A 16,075-nucleotide genomic window follows, 5' to 3' on the forward strand; every position below is an offset into this window, starting at 1 on the left:
TTGGTTATGCTGGTTTATCATGGTCCTCCAGGAGTCCATGCCTTTCAGGGTTTGTCAGAGCTTGCTGCTCTGGTTTTTTTATATGAACAAATGACAGAGAATCTAGTACCTCTTAGTGCACCTAGTACGTCTCTGGGTGAACTTTTATCAGCCAGTTTGCAATTCAGTCAGACCACTGGGAGAGGCTTTCAAATGTATTGGACCAAGGCCTTTAGTAACAACTCAAGTTCTTCCTCAAAGGAAGATGTTAAACTAAGTTAGAAAGCAGAAACACTTGGAGGAAGGCTCCATGCTTTTTATGCATGCATCACAGGATTGTCATTACCTGCTAGTTACATAATCACATCCCATCTTATCATTTACCTTCACATGCTGATAAGGCAGTCACTCTTGCTTTATTCAGTGTCCATGATGGTCAGTGCTCATTAAACAGGCTTGTGTTCAGTAGCTTCCTCTCCATAATTTGGTGTCATGACTTTCTGCTGCACAGTATTTAAACCCAATTGTGAGCGTAAAATTTTTCATTCTCTTGTGGATTTTCCCATGATACTCATTGCTGTAATATCAAAGTGCTTTGCAGACATTTGTAATGCATTTCCAAAATACTCTTCTCAAGCTAAAAAAGTACTGCTTTGCTCATCTTACAAAAGAGAAATGAATATAAAGATATTAATGTCAAAGTCATTTAGCAGTGATAGGTGATTAACAAGAGCCACACAGAACCCAGCTAAGCATTTCCAGCCCTGTAATATGATCCAAGCTGATGGCTCCAGCTGTAGTTGCAAATGCCATAGAGAAAGGACTATAGTAACAGTAACCTGTAATAGAAGAGATTCGATTGACTTGCCAAGTTCTAAGTAGGAATTGCACAGTGAGAGCAGAAATAGGTTAGAGATTTTAAGGCTCTTTTCACTGTCTGAGCAAGACCATTCTTTCTTGACAGTCCATTCCTGGTTTGCTGCTCACTCTGCAGTAGATGAGAAAAGATTCCCAGCTGTTTCCACCTCCCTGACTTACCCCAGCTTCAGTAGGCACTAAATGAGACATCAGTGTTCCCTGCATTTGTCATTAAGAAGAGTTGTCATGGCACAATAGGTCTATGTCTGAGTTTGGCATTTGATAGCTTTTGAGTGCTTAAGATTGCAGCCTTAATGGTTTCTTAGTGTAAATTTTAAGTATACAATTTCTAGTTGCCCAGCAGGTTAAGAAAACACTGAAGTGTTGAGGCTGGAAGGGGCCTTCAAGAGGCCATCCAGAAACACACCTAGCAGAATCACACAGATCTATATGTGATCCCTCAGATGAGCTGCATCCTTTAGATCCAAAGCATCAGCAAACTTCAGTTTCTGAAAGTTTACTGCTACTCCTGTAAACAACTTTAATGGCCTTTGGTGTACACGAGCCCAGATGGAGATTATGCTTTGTCAGTAATTTTCATAGATACTTGATGGCAGCAGAAAGAAGATACTTCAGAGCAGTCAGTTTGGCTCCAGATTATGTTGAAATAAACATGGGAATTTACCTCTTCTTTATACATCTGTATCCATGATAGATACTAAGATCCTGCTCCTGAGCATGATTGCATTAGAAGTTTTTGATAAACGGAAGATTTTTTTTCCCCAAATATGAACAAACCAAGACATTTTATGGTTCTCTCTTTCTTAGCTGGAAGCTTAAAAATAAGAGGTAATCTAAAGCAGATTGACATACTTGCAGGTTGCAGCCTGAAAGAGTTATAAACAAGTAAAAGCTGAATCTTTTAATGAAAAATGCTGGGTAACCCTACATACAGCTGTTTCTATCTGCCTCCTTGGATAATAATGGTTTAAGTGAGCAGGAAGGCTAGAGCAAAATAAATCTAAAAATCCTATCTAGTACATTTACAATAAAATGCCAACCTCCCTATTCCAAGTGGCAGCTTTTCAGCTCCAGCTGACAAATGTCCTCATGCAACTGTTTGCTATCAGTACGAAAATCCCAAAATGTTAAAAATGTGAAGCCATACTAGAATAAATCACGTAGGCAATGTTGCATGCACAGCTTTATCACATAGAGGTGCCCATATATTTATGCAAATTATGTATTTAACGGCCGATTTAGTTAAGAAACAGTGCAATTTTCAAGTTATCTGGAATGACAATATGTTCATTTGAGGAACCCATTCTACAAAAAATGAACTATCTGTCTTGTGACAAATTCTGTGGCATCTGAGCCATGGTATATATATCAGTCCACATATGGGCAGGATCAGGACACTGTTGTCTTGGACAATTTTCTAGGTTACCGAGTAATAAATGTTAGATTAAATAACTGGCCATATGTTTGCAAGTACTTCTTTTCATGGCCATGTAAGATGGACCAGAAAGAGGATTCTGTGAAACTTCACAGAAGCACTGATAAAAGGAATTACGCTGTAGAGTGAGGCCAAATTCTGGTATTTTCTGTCTTCTGGGGAGTTTAGCTTGAAATATCAATATCAATACTTAGTGGAATATGTACATTAAAACCCTTCTTGTTCTTTAAGGTGTGTTTTCTCTTTCAGACAGTTGTTTTTCATTTTTCATGATCAAAATCTCCTTTCTAGACTAGCCCATATATTTCTCTGGGTGTAAGCACTGGCCCACATGCCAAGCTGTGTCTCAGGACTGTTTGGCTCAGCCCAGTCAATCTGACTAGATGCTGCTGGTTCCAGTGTGGGCAAGTGGACAGGTAGGGCCATTATGCCACCTGCCAGGGCCTGAAAGGTGTCTGGCCAGCCCAGGACCCTGAGCATTGTAGTCAGTGAAAAGAATTAATCTGGTCTGAAGGCACTTTGAAGCCTCAATGTCAGCCCTCATGCTCTTTATCCACATGGAAGAGTGTTGGGAGAACAGGCTGGTGATTTGGCTGCCAGCACTGGATGTGTCCCACAGAGAGTGTGTGTCATTGTAGGGCTTCTCTGCTGTTGTACAGGGCATTTCTCCCACTGAGGGAAAGAGCCCAGCTTTTTGACTGCACTTAAGACATATGCAAATGCTAAAGCACTGTCAAAAGATGTTACTCTGGTTTTAAATCTGCCATGTGGGAATAAGTGTGTCGGAGTTCTAACAGATAGGTAAATATTCTCCTCTGGTTTAAAAAAAAAATTCCTATTTTCCATCTCTTTCATTTTGACATGATTTATGATATTTTAAGGTGATCTGTGTCTTGGAATTTGCCATTTTGCCTGTTTGCCTCTTTAGTGTCAGACTCTGAATGAGCACACAGTTGTTTGCATAGCTGCACAGTCCAGATTTATCAGAAATAGTTTTAAAAATAGCACTTCATGAATTCTCATTAATATTGCTTTAATTCTTTCTGACAAAAATGGAGTAGATCTGGATGTCCATTAGCTTTCTAAATATTTGTGATTCTTTTCCTCTAAGCAAGAGAAACTTCCCACTGTGTCACTGCCACAGAATGAGTGCTGTAAGAAAATTGAAGTGACATATTTTACAACTGGATTTTGTACCAATTTCACCTGTAGAGCTGTCAAACTTCAAAATGTTGACTCAAGTTACTTAAAATAAATAAATAAATTGTAGTCTAGACAGAAATTCAATTCCTTCAAAAACATGATTTACTAATGTTTCTAGGAGACAGGAAAAGGAACTGACCTACATGCGCATTCATGGACTGGGGGGAACGGGAACCAGTAACTTTAATATGCAGGGAAGCTGTAAAAGTGTGATTCTGCAGGATTTGCTATAAATGCCATCAGTCTAGTGCAATTTTTTCATAGACAAATATAGAAAGGAAAAATTCCTCGTATTACGTGGGTCAGAGCAAGCATGTTAAGATATTTTCATCTCTGCCAGCAGAGGCTTTCAGCAAGGAATGCCAAAAATAACCACTGCAGTCACATTTTTCAAATATGCACTTTGTTGCTGATTGCACTTTAAAATCCTCAGTAAAAATACTGTTGGCTAGAAATGTATTTAAACATCTGGAATAAACAACACCTTTAAGTTAATTTGTGATGGCACTGCAGTCCAGCAAGGATAGAAACTCCACATAGTCCTAGACGCATATGGGGTCAAGTAATAAATATATCTGAATAGGAACGGTGGGAATTTTAAGAATAGAGAATTGACATAGCATTTTGTTTGTTTTGCATTAAAAAAAAAAAAAAAAAGGCAAAATGTTACTGTGCAATGAAGGGAAAGAAATGTTGCTTCCTTTGGATGCAGAGCAGACTGATTTGCTTCAGCTATTTTTTCACAAAAATTAATTATTAAGTAAGCTATAAAAGTGGAGAAGGAGAAAGAATGCCCAAGGGTGGCTGTTGTTTAGGGGGTTCTGTAATGTAATTCCTTGCAAGTTTAGGATTCTTATGATTTGAGATATATTCCCTCCTCTGTCCAATTGGACTGAACCCACAATTTCCATTTTCAAGTCTAATGCACAAACTGTCAAGATCCAAAAAGGGAACATGGATCAGGCAGGTTTCCCTGACTTTCTCACTGCCATTCTTTCCAGTTGGATAAAACAGTGATATTCCTGGAAAATGAGGTGAGAATCCAGGCAGTCTCTCTTCTCAGAGATTATTCTTGCCACCAAGGCTATTACCTCTATCTCTGAACAGCACAAGGGTTTTTATTTCAAGTGCACAGTGGGAAGGACCAAGGATGCTTGCACCTGTAGTGGCCTCAGGTCTGTACTCAAGAGGTGGATAATTCCTATTGTGATCTTTGCCAGAATTCAGGAGCTGAAATTGTAAACTTGTGGTTCCCATACTGGCAGGAGGTTTTAATGGGAATTTTGTTGGGTATGCTGTGGTGGGTCTCCCTCAGTTGCTTTTTTTAGAACTGTTCCATTTTAAGCTAAATACTTCAGTGATTACTGAGAGTGACATGGCTGCTCAGCACTGAGGCACTCACACCAGAGGTGGGATATTTCATTTCTAGTTACTGGGATGGAAAATTCCAGTCTACTCCATTTCCAGGAGCTAGAATTAAAGCAGGGTCACTGAGTTCAGTGAGAAAATATATGAACTTAGCCCTCTTGCATTAGATACAACCTCAGATTTTAGTTATATACATGATTTTCAAATCCCGTTAATCATTATCTTGGTTTTACTGTATATTGCAACTTGCTACCCTGCCTCTTTTGTGAAGTCTTATCTAGACAGAAAATTCTGCTAAGATCAATGTGACAAAGTTCCTTCTGATTACTGGGAGTCAGTATTTAAATAAATGTAGTCTGCATTTAAATTGCCACAACTTTTCAAAATATTTAAGTCCTCTGAAATTATGAGTATATAACTAAATAATGGCATATTGGATTTTCCCCCATATTTGCCAGTATATATTTACCAGTAGAAGAACCTAGTACAAATAAAGACAGAAAATTTAATTCAGAAATCAGTCAGATCAGAACTGTTATTCAGCAGCAAGGTGTGCAGCTGCAAAGAATGAAATGACACAGGGGCAAGTGAGAGGCTTTATTAAATGGTGCTAGCCAGCTTAATATTTTAAATCTGGTTTGTCATAGCTGGCAGAAATTAAATTCACCATGTGACAAAGGAAATTAATTTAAACTGATAAACTAATTCATGTAGCCTTCAAAACTCTACCTATTCTCACAAAAAAAAAAAAAAAAAAAAAAAAAAAAAAAAAAAAAAAACACTTTAATGTGTGTTAACTACTTTTTTTCACCAGAGAATATTTGAATTGCTAAAAGCTGTTCTTCACTATATTCCTAGAAGTGAAAGTGGCATCTCCAATGCTTCCCTCCTGGTTCAGGCCAGCACATGGCAGAGCCATAACAACTGTGTACTTTTTGTTGCAGAGGAAAAAAAACAAACCAAACAAACATTTCCTGTTTTATTTTTAAACTTGTTTTAAGGGGGCCAGCACTTGATAGAGTAGATTTCAAGACTTCTGTGGTTCTGTTCTTGCTGCTTGGTGTCTGCTTCCTCTGCTGAGAGAATGAAGGGGCAGCAAAACAGAGATGCTGTCTGTAGACCTGAAACTATACATTTGTATTGGTAGACTGTTAATTTCATCATGGATATGAAGCATGTATCTTTTAGGAAGGCATGGAATTGGCTAAGAGCCACACTAAAATTATAAACACAAATAGAGTGAGGAAAATGCCTTTATTTTTTTTTTCTCTTTTTTTCTTCACTATGTGGATTGAGGCTAGGGCATGAGACAAGCAGAAGGGAGGGAGTAGAAGGAAGAAACAGAAATAATTGCAAGCACAAATGTTATGTTGTGTTGTGTCTTGGTATGTTACTGCTCTTCTATGTTCCGAAAGGTTCTCAAGACTAATTGGTTTCATTGTCATTTTATTTGTATATACATATATACACATTCATATGGGGCTTAACTAGTAACCTGTAACTATGGGAATGGAGGCTGCCAGCACACCTGTGATGACACAGATACTGGTCCTGTGTGTGGTTGTCATCAGAAGTATGCCCTGCACTCAGATGGCCGAACCTGCATTGGTGAGTACTTCTCTGCAGCACATTTGGTTTCGGGTTGCTCGGGATCTCTGTGCCGTGAGTGTGTGTGTCTGTGTGTGTGCATCCCACAGGGGTTCTGCACTGACAGAAGGGTGCTCCAGCAGCTCCTGGCTCAGCCAGGCACACAGGGAAGCGTTTGTGCGTGTTCTGTCAAAATGTTTTGTTAATGAAGTATCCCTTTGTTACTCGCTTTGTAACTTGTGTTTCTGTTCGTAACTATTTTTGAAGTTAAAAAGGTGTAGAAGGTTCATCATTTTGAATGAAAGTTCAGCTCTTCGGTTCACGTTCGTTAGTCAAGACTTCCTTGCTTGAGCAAGGTTAGAAAAATTACCTCCTTTTCTGAGCTGTTACCAGGGAAAAGGAGTCATCATTATGTGCTTTTTTCCCTGGTGTATCTTTCATGATTCTAAAAGCTACAGCACTTGTAGTGACGAAGCTTTCATTCAGAATATCAGTAGGAAAAAGCCAGTCAAGACATGGAGCATCTTGACAGATGCTTTGCAAATATTTATGATTATAAAATATATAATTTGCTTAACACCATTTCTTCCCACTCCACTAAAAAAAATTAAATAAAAAGTGCATTTTTGCGTAGTGCAAGTTAACATTTGAAAATTCATACTCACAGATCAGAACCTGAAATCCGTAATGGTTTTCATTGGCATTGTGGACATGTTGACTTTTTTTGTTTGTATAATTTCAAGTTCCTACAAATTCTTAGTCATTTCCTGAGGTTAAAAAACACAGACACATATTTATCATATTTTCTCTCCTATACTGCAAGACAGAGCATTTGAAACCCATGGAAATCTGTTAGTTACTTTTAGCCAGCCTGTCTTGGTCAGATCCATGGCATAAAGCTCTGTGCTGCCCAGAGCCTTGCTTGCTTCTGAGGGGTTGAATTGCACAGATTGTGGGGTAGGGAGAGGTTTATGCTGGCAGAGGTAAAGCTGAGCGGGGCTCAGAGCTGGGCTCTGCCTTTTTGTCTGCACAAGGTGGGTGTGAGTGCAGGGGATCTCTCAGCAAGTGCCTCTTGAAACCGGAAGGCTCCATCCTACAATCCCTGTCCTGTGGCAGTTCCAGATGGGGAGACCTTGCAAGAGTGAGAGCCTTGATGGCAGGTTTTATTGAATGGATAATTGATCTTCTATTTATTGTTCACTAATATCCTTGGATTGATGTTTTATTTTTTCCAGCATGTAAAAAATTATTTTAAAAGCTGTGTACATTGCATCTATTTTTTTTTCCCATTTTTGTAATGTAATACATACAACTCCTTGTTACATTTCTTGGTCTTGTGATGTAAGTCACATATTACTGCCTGTGCTGATTTTCTTCCCTCTAAAATAGTTCTTTCTCTTAGAATACTTCTAATTTTTTTATTTATTTTTTACATTTTTATTCCTGCTTTCTGGTGATGGTTCCTGATTGCCTGTCTTGTCTGATAACTGACGTTTATTAATTATTTACAGAGAAAAAAAAAACAAACAAACTCAAACAAAAGCCTCTATTGCAGCCTGATCCCATCTAGAACTTGTTAAAAACAAAACAAAACAACTTCTTGTTACCACTCAACCATGTAGAGTTGCCACAAACAAACCTGCCAGCCTCCTCCTCCTCCTCACTTCAGTGATTCCAGTGTTTGCTGTCTTCAGTGGTGTATATATTCCAGGCATCACTGCAAGAATGCAAACTTCTGCAATGCCAGATAAATACTTGTTGACCCTTTGTCTAACATATTTTGTCTTCGTTTGCTTGTCTTAACCTTTTTTTTTAGTGTTTGCTGCATGTGAAAGTCCCCACTTGCATTTTTGTTTTTTGTTTTCCTAATGAGTATTTCCCTTTTCCTACAAATCATTTACCCAGCTGCTGCTTCTCCATTGCTCTCCTGTATCAGAAATCTTTAATTTTATTTCGCCTACTGATCATCTCTTCCCACACTTGTGACTGTTTCTGTGTATTTCTAATGAAGTATAACTAAAGTCCTCATTATGTATGAAACTCTTACATGTAGGATGTCAGAGACTACCTTGTAAAGTGACCTCTGATGACATCATCCTGCTCACTGCATGCTAATAAAATTACTAAACTATGTTCTTGCAACATCTCTCCTAGCATTGAATGTTTAGCTAGTAGTGTTTCATAGACAAGCAGGCAACCAGCACTGCCCAAATTGATCTTTTTTTGTGTTTGTTTGGTTTGTTGTTTGTTTATTTTTGTTGTTGTTGTTGTTTAATTCGCATGCTGTTGTTTCGTTTCTCAGTGTGTCGATGTGTACAAGGCTGTGGTGCATCCGTGCCCATCCATCACCGGACTCTTCTTGCTCTCTCTGTCTGTCAGTCTTCTTCTACTTGCCACCTTCAGATCCTGGTGCCCCCATTAGCCTAGTTTGTCTTCAGTAATTTAACTAGCCTTCCTGAATTTTACTTTCTGTCATTAACACCTCTCTGGGGCACCCATGTTAGCTGTCTTGCTCTCCAGTAGAAAGCCAGCTTCTTCTATGTGGTTAATTACTTCTGATTTGACCATTCTTTCTTCTCACCCACTTTCCTCCTCCTTTCCCTAAACACCCTTCTAATTTTTTCCTGGGTTCTCAAAGGGAATTAACTCTCTAACGGGGATTTAGTGCTTTCATGCCTTGCTTCTTGGCTTTGGCTGTGCCATACCAAGAAACTGTCTTAGGCAGCGGAAAATTGGGCTTGTGATTAACCAACTGCTCCATGTTTGTCCCTTACTTGTGTTTTAGAGAAGGATGAGGCTGCAATTGAGAGTTCTGAGTACAATGCCACGTCAGTAGCTGATGTGGACAAGCGGGTGAAACGGCGGCTACTTATGGGTAACACTTTTCTTCCACTTCCTTTGTTGTGCTCTCACTTTTGTCTGTATGTATGTGGGGGGAGGTTCTCTTTTGGTCTCGTTTGGTTTTGGTCTCCTTTGGTTTTGGTTTGGCCTGGATTTTTTTTTTTAACCTGACTTCATCTGTGTGGAAAGGTCACCAATTTTGTTAAGTTCTCATCTGTTGTACAACTTCATTCCTTGTTTTTAAACTTTTTTTCCTAATGCTGCAGCTTTAATGTTCCATTTTCTCTGCATAGAAAGAAGCTTTTGCCATTAACCTTACTTAGCTTATGCAAACTACTTTTTACATGTGATTTGTGTTTGTGTGTATGTGTTGCTGTAGAATTCGTGAAAAATCTCCTGTTGCAGACCTGCCTATTGACTTAAAAGTGGATGATGATGATGATGACGATAAAAAACCAGTGTTCTGTTACATCCATAGTGTTAAATGAACAAGTGTATTTGCCTAATTAAAATTTCCTGTTCTTCTGATTGAAATGTAAATACTATGACTGGAAATTCATTGATTTCCTTTGTGCAGCTATTTTAGACAGAACTGAAAGATCTTTCCCTAGTGACTAGTGAGCTTCTGTACATTCTTCTTTCTGAGGCATGGCTTGTTTCTGTGACTGTGTTGTTGGAGCCTGAGAGTGGAAGAGAGTAGGAAGTGCACTGAACAGTGAAGATAATTCTTTAGCTTCTGCTCTCAGTTAACCCATTGCACACCCTTGTGCTTGTCTCCTTCGCTTTACATTTCTGGCTGTTAGTGAGAATGGCCTTTTGGGAATAGAAAGGGTTGAGTGGCTGGGCCTCTGCCAGACTTTGCAGGAGACAAAGAGCACAGAGTAGCACAGACTGCTGAATGATGCTTGGAAGTTTTCAGGTGGTTTATTTCTCTGTATTTTCCACTCTGATGCCCTACTCGTCTCATAAAATTATTTCCACTAGGTTTTGAATGTAGTGACCATTGGTGAGATGTACCCAATGGACCCACTTTCAAGACAGAGATTCATCACCACAGAAGAGATTCTAGCAGGACAAAGTTCTGCTCTCTTCCCTCAGGGTTACTGTTTCTTTTCTTAAAACCACTGAGTCCTTTGCAGACTGTCGTGCTAGCCTTTGGAAAGCTCAGCTCTGCCTGTGAGCATCCATACCTATCTGGAGTGACCACCTCACGGAGACCAAAGCCTCACTTTGAATATCTAGTTGATTGCTGGGCTAATAGTTGCAGTAGGTGGAAATATTTATAAAGTTTCCATATCATTTGTATCTTGTCATCCATGACAGATAATTCATTTACCCAGAGGCCAGCATACAACCCCTGCGTAGGAAATGGCATGGTGTTATGAATCTGTAAGGGTATTAGGTGACGAGACTAAGGTAAAATATCTTCCTTCATGTGAAAACCTGGGCATATGTTCCTTTATTTTTAGATTATCCATGATTGCTAATTTCCAGTTAGTTTGCAGACCTAGCAAGTGACCCATAGAGTTTAATTTTTTAATGATACACAATTTCAAATAATTTAACCTAACAAAATCTATGAGACAGCTCTTCTTGCTTTATAAATGTGCTATTAACACTTTTAGCTATAATCTCAATTAGACCTATAGTCTCACAAGAAGTCAGGAAAATAAATGTGCCAAAAGGCCTCTAGACCAGTGAAAAATGCAACCCGCTGGGTCTTAATGGTGAGTTTGCCCAGCCACAAATAGCATATACAGTACTCTCTAGAGGTACTGGGCAACGTAGTGCACTGTGTGGATGCCTCACCCTCTGAAAAAAATAAATATCCAACCTGAAAATAAGCTCTCACTGCTTCTAAGAGTCCAGGCAAATAGCATTAAAAAGTTTAGCATTAAAAAGATTAGTAATAGCCTTAATTACATCAGGTCTGCAAGTTCCAAGTTGAACATAGACCCTAGAAATTGAACATAGACCCTAGAAACAAGCTTAAGGAGATAGTTTAAAATCCAGTTTGCAAAATACACTGTTGAACTCTTCATTACTTCCTGTATTAGCGAGTATCAGCTGAGAGCTGAGAGTTTCTGGACGTGATGTGTTTAAACCACTGATTCCTTAGGAAAACATTAACTAGAGAGGAAAAGTAATTTAATTAGTCAGTGAGATCTGAGTGGGTGGCTTAATATTTAGGGACTTTTCTATTTGTTTGTTTCTGATGATTGCTGGTACTCAGAACTTTTTTTTTTTTTTTTTAATGCAGTCTTACTCTTTCCAAAGTGTTGTGGCATTTCCATTAAATTCCATATGCCTTCAGATGTTTTCTAAACAGCTCTTTTAGGTAGTACTGCTAGGCTCCTCAGGAAACATTTTTCCCAGTTTTTCTAAATGGACTGTGATTTTTGACCCTCCTGCAGGCAGTCTTGGGAGAGTAGGAAAATTAGATGACTTTATGAAATTGTAGTAATATGATGAAAGGTGCTTTTTAGTTGCAAGTCCTGGGATGATAATTGCTAGTCCCCTGTCATTTGTTGCATGCTGTCAAAATGACTATGATCTGTATAACCCTTAATGTCAGCCAAGGCCCAGAATAGGCTTGACAAGATTGTTTTAGAATGGTCTTGCTGTCAGACAAGGCTGCCTAGAGCAGTCACTTTGCTACACCAAGACTGGCCACCTCTGTATCTCAAACTGGCTCTTACAGGAGCCTGTGTCCAAGTCATGCTGTAATCCTGTGACTTGTGGCTGAATCTTAAACAGATAAAACTAGATGAATACACTATTTTCCTTTCTGTTAGATGCATCCTTATCTAGAGCTTATGGGACAGATGAGAAACTGGTCTCCTCTGATGACTTACAGGCAACTACCCTTTAGGACTGTCCAAAGATGCCTAGAAATTTTCATCCAACTTTTTCAGAATGTTTGGACAGACCCTGAGGGCTTCCAGCTGTCACTCATTTCTCTGGATCAGAGAAAAGCACTTGGATTCAGAGTCAAGAGTGCTGCCATTACAGAGATGGCACTGAATGGCTGTTGTCTGATCAGTGAACACTCATACAACCCATTTCCCTCTTCTTCACTTCCCCTTGGCCATTGCCATCGTGGACTGGAGGCAGTGCAGCCTTAGCTGTACTCCAGGGGGGTTCCTGGGGAGGTTCTGCCTCGGTTCTGTGGGGGCTGCTGTAAATTGGGCCTTGAGCCATGAGCATTCCATAGAAAAGGAAGGACAGTGATCCTGCAGAGGGGCATAGCTCCTAAACCAGAGCTGTGCCATCATCTCTAAGGCACATTACATGCCCTTAGCAGAACATGTTGCAAAACACCTTGCACTTGCTACAAAGCAGAAGGGCTATGTACAGTCAATGGCAAGACAATCCATGTCTGGTATGGTTCATCTTGCAGTTAGCTGAGCACAGCCTTCAGTTCTTAAAATTATGTTCAAATCTCTGTTTGGTATGGTATAACAGATTTTTTTCTGTTTTGTATATTTCTTAGGAGCATCATAGAGACCTTCTCCATTTTTCTTTACCTTCTTTTCCCTGGAAACCCATTTGCCATGACTATTTTTTCTGTCATAGCATCAGGCATGAGTCTACCTTACCCAGTTAGAGGAGTGGACTGGTGCATTTCACATATTTTTTGGTCTAAATCCAGAATGAGTGTGAATCACAGTACAATCTGCCCTGCCTACCTATATGAGAGCCATTCTAGTATGGGCACACAACTTCAGAATCAATGAATTTCCAGTTAACCCTACTAATGCATTTATCTTCAAAATATTTTGTCCAGCGTCACATGTTCAGCAATGGAAGTTACTTTTATTCATGTTTCTATATCTCTTTTTGCTGTCATAGCACTGGATAGAACTCATAAGTCAAAGAGTCACAGTCTACAACTGTAAAAATAAATTGTCCAGCAGCCTAGCACTTCATCATTAAATAAATTGTAAATAATTAAGTCTTATGGGCTTAACATTATCCTTGGCCACTGTCTTTCACTCAAAAAGGCTGTAAAGTTTTAACAGAGCAATTGTCTGTTGATATTCTGAAGCTTTCTTTTAGAAGCCTTTTAGAAACCTTCTTTTAGAACTTGATATTCTAGTCACAGAAATAGAATTCATAACATCAGTAATACCATCAGGCTCCCTCATTACAAATAAGTGAAGTGCTAACAAAGACATGACAGGTGGCTGGAAACTTTGTCTTTGAGGAACCAGAACTGCAAAACTGTCTGAAATTTAGACTCAAGGTGTCTTCCTCTCCTAGTCAGAGATAATTCTTTGCTCTTTGGCTGCTCTTTACATCAACTCTTTGAATCAAGTAATTTTATGAGGTGTTTTTTTGTATGGTCTTTAAAAATGTAGTCACTTGCTACATTGCCATCATCCCAGGCCTTACTAGACTGCATGAATTTGTAAAGTGTTTTAGCAACACTACCATGATGTTTTGTGGAGGCTGTTTGTTAGATCCTGTCCTCTGATCAGCTCTTTCTGAAGATGCAGACCTGACTCATTTCTCACTATGTTCCATTTTCCTTCCTCTACCCTTTAGCAGTCAGTGGGTCAGGTTCATTTGGGCTTGACGTGAGGTGACTTCCGAACAACAGCCAATACTATGCATCTTCCTCACCTTCACTCCCTTTTCCATTCTTCCCCAAGATTACTGTTGTAAGAGCTCACTTTGACCATAAAATGTTCTTGCTCTGGCCCTAGAAGATACAATGTTGGTTCTTTCTTGTCACAAGAAGAGGGGTGTACAAAGATCTTTTGAATATAGCAAGGAGCAACAGGACAATGAGCCCATCCTGAAGTTGAGGAATTGTAGTAATTTCCCTTACATACTTAAAGGACTCAAAACAGACACCACTGATAGAGGTGTCTTCAGAAATCCAAACTCTGCACAGAAATTCACTCCTTCACAAGACATACTCAGCTAATTCAATGTCAGGTCAGCTGAGGACTTTGCTATTGGACACCGACTTTTTGGGTAATCAGTAAGGTTATTTGGAACCCACCTCAAAGAGAGTGATGCAATTCTTTTCCCTGGAAGCTGGTTCCTAAGAGCCCTCCAAAGTACTCTACTGTCAGATGAAATGCTGGTGTAAGCTGTAAAGTGCATCAGGACTGTGCTGGTCTTTGTTACTTCTCAATTTTACTTCTGCCTAGATTGCTTCTGTGGTGCCATTTGGAAACCAACAAGGACCAGCTTTGCCAGGCTGGGATATATATGCACCTGTATTACATTTCATCCCTGATTTCCTAGAAGTTGTTCACAGGCAGGGCTGTGGTCTGACTGTATTCCAGGCACATAACCAGCAAATAAGGTAGTATTTTTGCTAGTTCTGTACTTTCCCTTGTTATGGCAAGCATAATTTGATTTCTTCGGGTATCTCCTCTTCCATTATCTTATCAGTGGCTTTCCAGCCGTTTAAAACGAGCACCCAGCTACCTGCCTGGAAAGGTGAGTGTGCAGTCAGCTAAGACCGTTCCCCCTGCACAGCAATAACTAGAGATGTGAGCTGTGGAAATTGCAATTTGGGCATTTCTGCCATGGATTAGTGTATGACAGAGAATATCCTCCCTGCATATTTTGGGGGGGCAGAATCATCTCTTTGTTTGGCTTTGCTTGCTGTGGAAATTGTACTTCCCCATCAGCTCAACTCCAAGGATCCCAAACATTATAGTAAACAGCCAAAGCCAGTTCAGAACAATAGATCACAAGTGCAAGTCAGGCTCTGGCCACTTTAATGACATGCCAGTACTCCCTTCTCTGTCTGCTGGTCAGCTCTTCCATGCAGTCTTGTGCCTCCTGAAAGTACCTGGAAATATCAGCCAAGGTAACTGTGTTTATCCTGTCCTGGCCAAAGCTGTTTAGGTTTCATATCTTCAGTCCAGTACCTGCAATGGATTTTAATGAGCTGCTCATCATATTAAATAAAAATCACACAACTTGAGCTTGTGGCCATGACTTACAGCATTTGTAGCAAAGTCAAGTATTTAAATACCTGTCACATCAAAAAAGGCAGAGAAATTTACAAATTTAGAGCTTGGGTTTACCCATTTGAACCAAAAGTGGTACTCAACATCACATGCCTTGAGTCATCTGAGTTTAATAGTCAGCCATATGGCATCTTTTCTTAACCCCCAGTTATCTAAGTATTAGGCTGCCCTATTAATCCTGAACATCAAATGTGCTTTGACCAACTTGTCTGGAGCACCTGACAAATAAAAAACTTCTAATTTCTATAGTGTGCTTTTTTTTACTTCCACCTCTCTCTATGACACACAGGACTCTCTTTGAACCATTGTTTTCTCTTCAGTAGAGACATTCAGCTTTTGCTTGATTGCAGGAAAATAGAATCCACAAGGTTACCTACAATTACAATTACAGAGTCTCATAATTAAATTTGTTTTCTCCTGCCATGTTTAAAATGATGGCATATCAATATGAAAATTTTCCTTCTGTAGTCTTTCAGCATCCAAAGATCTCTCTGCTGGTGACTTAGTGTGAATAACTTATCCAAAATCAAACATCTCTCTTGAAATACTGCATAAACCACTCAGTGACAGTGTAGATCATATGGAAATCCACCATTTTCTGGATTTCAGGACTCTGTGGTAGAGCCATATTTAGCTTCTTTGCAGATCAGGAAAAGGAGCTGTAGAACGTACTGAAGCCACGCATTCTTAACCTAAAAGAATTTTGTCCTCCGATGAGGGTTTTCTGTCAAAAGCCTTTTTTCTTGAAAGTAGGTTTTATGAGGAAACTGGTTTTCACAGTGCTTTT

At 39.4% G+C, this 16,075-nt stretch overlaps 1 protein-coding gene across 1 annotated transcript in view; it reads left to right on the forward strand.

The window, feature by feature from the left end:
* SCUBE1 (signal peptide, CUB domain and EGF like domain containing 1) overlaps positions 1 to 16,075 on the forward strand; it is a 190,510-nt gene that overhangs the window by 99,651 nt on the left and 74,784 nt on the right. The window contains exons 6-7 of the mRNA XM_066319599.1: positions 6,356 to 6,472; positions 9,237 to 9,326. Coding sequence (XP_066175696.1) covers positions 6,356 to 6,472; positions 9,237 to 9,326 — 207 coding nt within the window. The remainder of the gene's footprint in view (positions 1 to 6,355; positions 6,473 to 9,236; positions 9,327 to 16,075) is intronic.

The sequence above is a fragment of the Sylvia atricapilla genome, chromosome 5 (genome assembly GCF_009819655.1).
Source record: "Sylvia atricapilla isolate bSylAtr1 chromosome 5, bSylAtr1.pri, whole genome shotgun sequence".
NCBI classification, from domain to species: domain Eukaryota; kingdom Metazoa; phylum Chordata; class Aves; order Passeriformes; family Sylviidae; genus Sylvia; species Sylvia atricapilla.